Source organism: Phascolarctos cinereus, unplaced genomic scaffold (genome assembly GCF_003287225.1).
Source record: "Phascolarctos cinereus isolate Bilbo 61053 unplaced genomic scaffold, phaCin_HiC Scaffold_9;HRSCAF=440, whole genome shotgun sequence".
Lineage (NCBI taxonomy): Eukaryota > Metazoa > Chordata > Mammalia > Diprotodontia > Phascolarctidae > Phascolarctos > Phascolarctos cinereus.
This window is the reverse complement of record NW_027556402.1, coordinates 130,017,545-130,027,726: the sequence shown is the minus strand read 5'-3', so window position 1 is coordinate 130,027,726 and position 10,182 is coordinate 130,017,545. Positions and strand designations below refer to the sequence as shown.

The 10,182-nt window shown below is 36.9% G+C and overlaps 1 protein-coding gene across 4 annotated transcripts in view; it reads left to right on the top strand.

Moving 5' to 3' along the window:
* The first annotated feature begins 1,017 nt into the window (after window positions 1-1,017).
* LOC110199279 (UPF0462 protein C4orf33-like) overlaps window positions 1,018-10,182 on the top strand; it is a 161,032-nt gene continuing 151,867 nt past the window's right edge. For 3 of the 4 annotated variants that reach the window (XR_013484147.1, XR_013484146.1, XM_020974037.1), the window contains exons 1-2: window positions 1,022-1,105; window positions 9,025-9,213. Coding sequence is in view for 1 of the 4 variants with exons in the window: in XM_020974037.1 (XP_020829696.1) it covers window positions 9,033-9,213 (181 nt within the window). In the remaining 3 variants the exon portion in view is untranslated. Of the gene's footprint in view, window positions 1,106-9,024; window positions 9,214-10,182 lie in introns of all 4 variants that reach the window. The other variant, XR_002321961.2, reaches the window with a different exon arrangement.

Sequence of the window (10,182 nt, the reverse complement as noted above, 5' to 3'; positions counted from 1 at the left end):
GGCTGGAAATTTGTTTCACTCTGTCTTTTTGTGGGTTCTGCTGCTTTAGAATTTGTTTAAAGCCATTTTTTATTCTACTAGTGAAGGCAACAAGTGCATAAATAAATATATACAAAATATACACAAATAGATACAATGAACATTTTTTGTGCGGCATCCCTGCTTGGTGTGGGGCAGTCAGGAAAGCCTTTATGTCAAAGGTAGTGGAAACTAGAGATTCTAAGAGGCAGAGGTGAAGTGGGAGTGCATTTTAGGTGTGGGGCACAACCATTGAAAAAGCCTAGAGACAGGAAATGGGAGCATTGAGTGTAAAGAACAGGAAGAAGGTCAGCTTGACTGAATTGTGTGCTGGAAGGGGAATAATATATAATAAGGTTGGAAAAACAGGTTGTGGCTCCGTTAAAAAGGGCTTTAAAAGCCAAACAGAGGAGTTTATATTTTATCCTAGATGCAGTAAGGTACCATTGGATTTTTATTGAGTGGACATAGTTAAAACTACACTTTAGGAAAATTACTTTGGCAGTTATGTGTGGGATGAATTGGACACTTAACCTTTCAGAGCCACAGGCAACTGTCTATAAGTTACAGATGTGAAATGTTAAATAAAACCAGCTTTTGACCAGAAGCTTTTGCATATATGTGTGTGTTTAAGGAGCAGAGGTTTAAGCTAATGTTTTAGAATTTTCAGCGTTTGATTTGTATACACAGCTGGCTGTGGGTTACATTAAAAGACATTTGCTATTTATTGTGAGTTAAAATCTGATTTTATTGCACAAATGCAGAATTCCCTTTTTAATTACTCAGTTGTCCTTAATCTCTTTGATGTTTTCTTTTTCCTGCTAAATGATAAATTTATCTTTTTGCATGTTTTCTCACATTAGGTCTTTTGGAAGAAGAGATTGTGGGAGGATTAGGTAGTTATTTAAAGTGTTAACCTCTATCTTGTTCCCCAGGAAAAAAATCAGCTGCTTTCACTTCTATTTTCCTAAGTCCCTCCCCTTAGGCTTGTCAGGTTGCTGGGTAGAGCTTTCTGTTAGACAGAGGAGGTGCAGCAGCGTTTCAGGAAGGAAGAAGAGAACTGGGACCCACAAAGAGCTTCCAGCTGGTCTGTGCATTCTTTAGCTTTTAAATGCTCCCCTCATTCTGGCAAACTTGTACCCTTGTGCTATCTTGTTGACAATGGCTCCTTCTCCTCTTTATTTTCAACATTTATCCACCTACCAGCACCTTTACTTCCTCTATGCTAGTCTTGCTTATTCAGACTCTGAGGCCTGATTTATTATTTCTCTGTTACAGCCAATAATGTAAAGGAAAAGGAAGTAACTATAGTCCAATGTAGGAAAAGTGTTATACTTGAGGGTATCTCTAAACCTAAAACCTTACCTTCCACCTATTTAGGAAAAACACCTCATTCATAAATCCTTTGCTTTCCTAAACTCCTGCTGTCCCTTCTCTTCTTCAGTTCTAAATATTTCCTGAATTCTGTCTTGCAAGACATCTCCTATCTTTTTTTTTTCTTTCCTTCGCTGGCAGAACAGTAAGTATAGTAGGACAACTGAGGTTCTGTCCCAGAGCAGAGGGGCCTGGCATAATTGCAGGCCTTTGGCAGCTAGAAATCACTAGAGCCTAATTATAATTGGTTAAAATAGCAACCTTCCAGATGACTGCCAAGATGAGGTCCTCCACTGCTCCACCACGCTTCACCTTTTGTCTCCTGGCACCCTTGCCATCAATGGACTTGCGCCAGTGTCCTGTTATCTTTATGATAAATGGGATGAAGCATATCATTGCTGTTTTTTGATGAGAAACACTTTTTTTTTTGCCAGATTGAATATCCTCTTCCTGTGTAATGTAACATATTAGTAGTTAAATTCATGTCTGGCTGTCTAAGTCCTGAACTGGCTTTTGTAGTGACCTAGCTACAGAAAATTTAAGGTCCATATTAGTAGGGATGCATAGTTTCTAAAGCAAAATCAAGAATTGTCATCTTGATTTTTGGTATCTTACTTGGTTCTCAATGGCAAAGTAGACCACAGGCTCCCTATATTTAGAGCTGCGTGACCTTGGAAGTCATCCAGTTTAATCCCCTTATTTTTATGGATGAAGAAAGTAAGGACCACTGAGGTTAAGTGATTTGCCTAAGGTCATGGTAGGTGGGGAATATGAACTCCCATATGATGACTAAATCTAGGATGTTTTCCACTGTGTAAGAACAGAGAATGGATGTGGATTTAGAAAAATTTGGGTTCAAATCCCACCTAGAAATACTTTGTGTGAATACAGGGACCTTGGGCAAGTCACTTTCACCTTTGTAAGCCTCAGTTTCCTCAACTGGGGAAATGGGGAAAGTAATATCCACAGAACCTAACTAACAGGATTGTTTAAATTTCAAATGATATAATCTGTGAATTCTGTAAATGACAGTTATGCATTTTAATAGTCTACAAAAAGCATCTATTCTTTTTAAGAAAAATATGTGTAACAAAAGTATGAAAATTAAAAAATGTTGGTGTAAATACAAGTGCTCTAAAACTGTAGTATAATTCAGGTTTTTTTGTCTCCCCAACCACCCATAAGCTTTTTCTAAGGCATTTGGATTTTATTATATTAGCCCAGAGTTCTAAGATTTTTTAAAAATCTATTGATGCTTTTTGTTTTTTATATCACTATCATTTCCAGATATTGTATACCTGTCTTTTCTGCCCAAGTCTTTCCTTATAACCAAGAAAACAGTTAAGCAAAACCAACTGATACAGGTGACCTAGTCAAGTCTGATGTTATATGTAACATTCCCTCCCCTAAATTGTCTCACAACTCTACCAAAGGAAGGAAAGTGTTTCCTTATCTCTTTTTAGGGTCAGGATTGGTCATAACAATTACTTGTTATTTGGCATCATGATAGTGTTCTTGTTTAGAGAATTGCACTCATTATGTATATGGTTCTTTTGTTTCTACTTGTTTGACTGTGCATTAATTCATATGGGTCTTTCTATGTTTTTTGAATTCTTCATATTCTCATTTCTTATGGGACAGTAATAAATTCTTACATTGCTACACCACACACAATTTCTGCAGATATTCTCCAATCTAAGGACTTTTGTTTTGTTTCTATTGGAGATTTTGTTGTTGTTGTTGTTGTTTTACCAATCCTGAAAGTTTCTGCAAATATTTTGGCATAGATAAGGTTTTTATTTCTCTCTTCATCTGCTTGGGATATATGCCTCAAGAGAGATTCTGAGTCAAATCAATCAATCAATCAGTGAGCATGTCTCATAATAATAACCAGCATTTATTTAGTGTTTTAAGATTTACAAAGTGCTTTGCAAATATTATCTCATTTAATCCTCATAAAAACCCTGGTTAGTAGGTGCTATCTTTTAATTAATTTAATTAATTTTTAGTTTTCAGCATTCATTTCCACAAAATTTTGAATTCCAAATTTTCTCCTCATCCCTTCCCTTCCATCCCCTCACCCCAAGATGGCATGTATTCTGATCACCTCTTCCCCCAATCTGCCCTCCCTTCTATTACCTCCCCCCTTCTCTCATCCCCTTCCCCTTCTATTTTCCTGTAGGGTAACGTAGATTTCTATACCCCATTGCCTGTATATCTTATTTCCCAGTTGTACTTAAAAAACAATTTTTAACATTCATTTTAAAAACTCCGAGTTCCAAATTCTCTTCCTCCCTCCCTCCCCACTCACCCTCATAGAGAAGGCAAGTAATTCTATATAGGTTATACGTGTGTAGTCATGTAAAACACTTCTATGACAGTGATGTTGTGAAAGACTAACTATATTTGCCTCATCCTATCCCACCCCCTGCTTATTCCATTCTCTCTTTTGACACCTGAACCTTCTCAAAAGTGTTTGCTTCTGATTACCCCGTCCCCCAATCTGCCCTCCCTTCTATCATCCCCCCATTCCCTTCCCCCTACTTTCCTGTAAGGTAAGATAGATTTCCATACCCAATTGAGTGTGTGTGTTATTCCCTCATTAAGCCAAATCCAATGAGAGTAAGGTTCACTCATTCTCTCTCATCTCCTCCCTCTTCCTCTCCACTGTAAAAGCTTTTTCTTGCCACTTTTATGTGAGATAATTTACCCCATTCTACCTCTCCTTTTCTTCTCCCAGTATAATCCTCTCTCACCCCTTAATTCTACTTTTTAGATCTTATCCCTTCATATTCAACTTATCCTGTGCCCTCTGTGTATATACATACATATATATGTATATATATGTGTGTATGTAAGCATATGTAGATATGTGTGTATATGTACACACACACACACACACACACACACACACACACACACACACACATATATATGTATGTATGTGTGTATATATCCTCCTCCCTTTGAAGGAGGCAAGGAATTCCAGAGCCGTAAAGAGGGAGCACATTTCAGGCATGGGGAATAGATTGCCTGTTCAATGGGAGACTGAGAATTGTTTTTAACAAGTAGTCCAGTTTGGGCTGGAATGTAGAGCATGTATGTTCATATCTTTATTGGGAAATGAAACCAAAGTTTTTTATTGGGCCATTTAATTCTAGTCAGTAGTTATGGAGAACAAACTTCTAACATTAAAACATGTATGAATGCTTCTCTTGAAAAGTATTTGTTCAATGGTCCTTTGACTGCTTTTGAATGGGAAGTATCTATTACTAAGATGTACTAATATTTTTAATTCCTTGTATATCTTATCTATCATACTTTTTATCAAAGATTGATAAAAAAAAATTTATACAAAGATTGTCAGTTTCCCTTCTTACCGTTATTAGCATTGATTTTGTTTTGTTTGAAGAAGCTTTAATATTTTATAGTCAAAATTGTCTATTTAAAAAAATCTATTCTTACTAATGTAAATTTAAAGCAAAGCTTTATGAGTTTACTATTGTAGAATTCACATTTACATTCCTCCTGGAGTTGAGATGAGGTGAGCTCTCAATCTTTGTTACACTTGTTCAGTTCCTTTTGTTTTATTTCATGCTCCCCATGACATTTGTGATGTCCAAAAACCAAAGCCATGCAAGATTTGGCAAACTTGCAATCTAATTTTAAAAGAGAAGAGTGAAATATTCAGTTTGATAAATCAACCCCAAGTGCTACAGCATTGTCTCTTCTTAACATCTGAACTAAAACCTTTAAAAAGAATTCCTAGAATATGGATAGGAGCAGTTGCAGTCTGTTTAGTAATACCTGCTGGTATACATCAGAAACATGTGGAGACTGTGAGCTTTTAGCATTCAACAGGTGGAATGGCACTTAACCTGTCCCATATGTCTTATGCTTCTTCTCTAAGAATCTATTAGGAGCCTAGCTCATTGCTTGAATCTTTAATACTCCTTCTCCCCACAAGGACTGATTCTCCATAGAGAGGCAGGAGCTTTTTATAATTTAGATAAAGGCAAATACATAGGAAAGGATGCTACCTAATGAAGCTTCCAGCAATATTTTACCAGCACATCAATAGATAGAAAGACTAGATACAGAGGTGGGGAACCTGCAGCCTCCAGGCTACTTATGGCCCTCTAGGTCCTCAAGTGCAGCCCTTTGACTGAATCCAAACTTGACAGAACAAATCACCTTAATAAAAGGATTTGTTCTGTGAAACTTGGCCTCAGTCAAAAGGTCACACCCAAGGACTTAGAAGGCCACATGTGACTTCAAGGCAGCAGGTTCCCCAACCCTGGTCGCTAGAGGAGGCCTTAGAGACTATCTAGTTCGATCTCATCATTTTTACAAGTGAGGAAGGTGAGCTTCAGAGAATGTTAATTTCATACTACAGTATATCTGCCATCTCATTGATGTGAGTACTCTCCCTAATGGTGCAAATTGCAAACCTGTTTATGTCTTCCAATAAATCCTCCACAGAGGATCTACCTCTCATGCTGGTAACCTATTCCTAGTTCTCTTGGCATCGTGGGGATGCCAGTAAAGCATGCAGTCTCTTTCATTTCCAGTTTACCAGAGCATCTTATTTTCCCTAATGGTACGTGTTGGTGTCCTCAATGGTCTTTGGTTATCTAGGAATAAGAAAGAAACATTTTATTGTGTTTTTTTTTTAATCTCACATAGAGTGAATAGAGTGGTGGACTCAGAGTCTGTTAGATTGGAGTTTGAAGGAACTGGTGATGATCTTGCCTCAGGCTGATGTTAGTTGTATAAACACAGACAAGTCACTTCATTTCATAGAGCCTCACTTTCTACTTCTATAAAATGGGCACAATAAAACTTCCACTTACTAACACCACTAGATGGTCCTGAGAAGAACACTTTGTAAATCTGAAAGAAGTATAGCTATTTTTGTTATTTTGACCCAAAAGAGTAAATGAAAACTGGTTGTTGTTAATTTAAAATGTTTCATGCTTGTGAAGCATGTGAAGATGTTTAAATCACTGACAGGTTGGAATTTGTGCTGGAGGAAGTTTCTATTCTGTGAATTCCCTCTATAAGGAAATCCCCCCTCCTTCCCATATTCATGTTTAATAACAAAAATCAATAACTAATTGAGCCTAACAAACTATTATAAAGCAGCCCAGCACAGGGGATTAAAAAAATCAGATTTTTCCATTATGTCTGGACATTTTTCCCTGGTACCACCACCCCAGAGTTGAGGCTTCTCTTTTAACAAGGACAGACAATTAAGAAAAACCAATTGATAGCATAAACAACTACAGCACAACAATGTATGCAACACATTGCCCTCATAGTACCCTGACTCAGAAGGATGCATTTCAAAGTCACTCTTCATTTGTTTTCTTGTACATTTTAAAAAACTTTGAACTCAGCTTCCTTTTATTACTGAATCTATTTTAGCAATTAGAATAATGTTAGATAAGTTTCAGTCTCCAAACTCAGTTTACCGCCTGTAAATCGATTGCAACAAAAAAAGCTAATTATGTAACCCACAAGCTTCTTTAAAATTGGTATTGTCATAAGATTTTAAAGAAGGAAACTCACCTACTTTACCAAGAAGTTGTCACTATTTTAAAAGGTATGAAAGTTAAAAAATCTTTTAGCTTTTAAACTAAATTTTAACTAAAATAAAATCAAGTGACCCTGAAAGTATATTTTAATGCTCTTGAGGCAGAGGAAGCAGGTTGAATTGAGCTTAGGAGAAATAAAGAAACAAGTCAGAATTTGGACCAAGGGAAAGAAAGGAAGACCTATCTGTAAGGAAGAGGGCTGCTGAGGGACCTGATCCTGGGGAAAAATGGACTCCAGATCCTGTAGGAAGCTAGCAACAGAGGGAGGCTTCTGGGGGATGTCATAGAAAGAGAACAAGATTTGTAGTCAGAACACCCAAATGAGAGTTCAGGTCTGGGAGTCCTTGCTGTGTGACCCTTGGACATGTCACCTAGCCTCTTTATATCTCAGTTTGCTCAGCTGCAAAATAAGAGTGTTGGACAATATAATTTTTTTTTTGCTTTTTTCAGTGAGGCAATCAGGGTTAAGTGAGTGACTTGCCTAGGGTCACACAGCTAGTAAGTGTGGATTTGAGTATGAGTGTGGATTTGAACTCAGGTCCTCCTGACTCCACTGCACCACCTAGCTGCCCCTGGACAATATAATTTTTAAAATCCTATGCCCTATCCCTCCACCCCACTCCTACCCTTTCCCAATACCAAGGTCTAAAACTCTCAAGAGCAGGCCTCTAAGAGGTAATCGCTGTCCTTAGCTATTTCACCATAAGGGAGCAAAGGGAGAGATATCACAATATCTTAGAATGGTGAAATTTCATTAACAAGGGCAAAGCTTTTCTTTGAACATGTAAGATATGTGTGTGTTCATATAAGATATGTATATTTACATTAGGTATCTAAATGTGACTCTTCAGAAACATGAATAGATATATCTGGAATTTGATCCCCCCTTTTCCAAGGGTGACTTTAATTTGCTACCTTGGAAGAAAGAGAAGGGCCATGGCTGAATGTCTGCTCATTCTCTTGCCTGTCTCTAAGAGTGGTATTGGGCTATACTTATATCTGTCTTTTCCTTTCTCCTTTTTCCCTTCCACCCCCTACCTACAACCGTTATCCGTATCTAAGGGTTTGAGTCTGATTCAGAACAAAAGCTACTTACTTCCCTAGTCACTAGCCCCATAGCTTGCTTGCCAGCCTAGTCCCACCAAATGTTACACAAAAGACCATGACAAATAGTCAACAACAAATAAACACATTTATTCAAGCAAACAGCAAAAAGAAATGAGCTTTCTATAGATTAAAATATACCAGAAAATACATAAGTGAATGAGCTATTTAGATGGAATTGAGGTAAAATCTCAGCTCAATCAAAAGAGAGTTTTTGATTATAACCAATAGAAAATCTTTAGTCTCTAGGGAGACAATCTAGAAATTAGGGGTATGTGGAGGAGTTAGTTTCTACATTTTTGCAGTTTCCAAAGTTCTCTTTCCAACAAATTATCGAATCAACTCCGCCCCTCAGGCAGATGTGGAACATTGAGTCAGCATTTACCAATTAGGAGTCATGCCAATGGCATACACAATGCCTCAGTCTTGGCCAGAAACTCAGGTTACACAAAGTTAAATAATTAAAAAAAAATACAAATTTTGGCTTAGTCAACATATTGTTTAATTGATTGCTAAGTGATATTTGATATTTGAATATCAAATGATATTTGAAAGATTATGGAAAAGATACATCAGGATTAGAGGTAGGCAAATGTTCTGACTTTCCAAAAACAAACAAAAGAAAAGAGAACAGATTCTACAAACTTTAGACCAATGAACTTGATTTCAGTTCCTGAAGAAATTCTAGAATGAATCATTAAAGGCATTGTGAGAGAATATCTAGGAAAGGAAACTGTGACTACCAAGAGCCAGCGTCATGTAACTTCATCAAGATAGGTAACACCCAATTAACCTCACTTCCTATTTACTTCCAGTAAATAGACTTTGATGCCATTTTCCTTTTAATTGAAGGGAATGCCTTTGATATTCCTAGGTGGTGGCCTCTCTAAATTTTCATAAGGCTAAGTTTCTTGTATTTTATTTCTTGTAGTGCTTTCAATGGATTTTAAAATTGAACACACTTGGGATAGTTTACCAGTATCCCATGAGCCAGTATGGATCCGGCTGAGTCCAGGTGATGGAGGATTGATGATGGAAGTGAAGGCTCCATTTTTTAATGATCCTCCAGCCCCACATGCAGAGCCAGGAAAGCCTTTTGAAGGACTGTGGGATTATGAAGGTAAGTGGAAATGCTGAATTTTATTGCAGTCATCAATCTTTCATAATATCCTCTTGCAAGAACTTCATTTTAAAAGGAGCATGCCTGAGCACTTGACATATATGGTATGAAGATTTCCTTCTGACCCTTAAAACGGGTGGATTCTCCACTCAAAATAGAGCTTGAAACTCAAATAACTAGAAGCATGAGAAATAGCCATGACAAATCCAGATTCAGTGATAGCTACTGTGTTTTCTTTCATTTCCTTCTCCCAACTTTCCCCTCTCATATTGCCATTTGAAAACAGCTCAGCAAATGGTAATAGCTTGGATGTAAGGGAAAACTTTTTCATTAGGAAGTACTCTCAAATGGCTATAGTACTTTTTAAAAATCTTCTTTAGAGAAGTTTTGGTATAGTATTACTTATAACCAAAACACCATCCACTTCAAAGGGTGAATTTTGCTTTTTAACTTTAGGCACAAAATTGAGGATAAAGATTATATAACAAAGGTGCCTAAGTTTTTGTATCATGAACAGCTTTTCTATCTAGTGAAGCCTATGAATCCCTTCTAGAAATAATGTTTCTGAATGCATAAACTACAATGCATAGGATTACAAAGGAAAACAATATTGTTGAATTATAGTTATTAAAATATTAAAAAAACAAGTTTGAATGATCTAGGTTAAGAACTCCTGATATAATATAATTAGAAGGTACTGTAGACATACTTTGCATAAGTCTTCTTACCAAGAAAGAACAGCTGGGCCACATAATTATCAATGGCCACAGACTCCAAACCTTAAATTCAATATCCTTTAAGACACCTTTAGTGTCTGTCATTTCAAAATTACTTGATCTACTTTGTACATGTTTTATATTGACTCAGCCACCAATATGTTGTTTCCCCTCATAGGATGTGAGCTATTTGAGGGCAGGAATTGTTTTCATTTTTGCCTTTGTATCCTCACTATGGAGCACAGTACCTCAG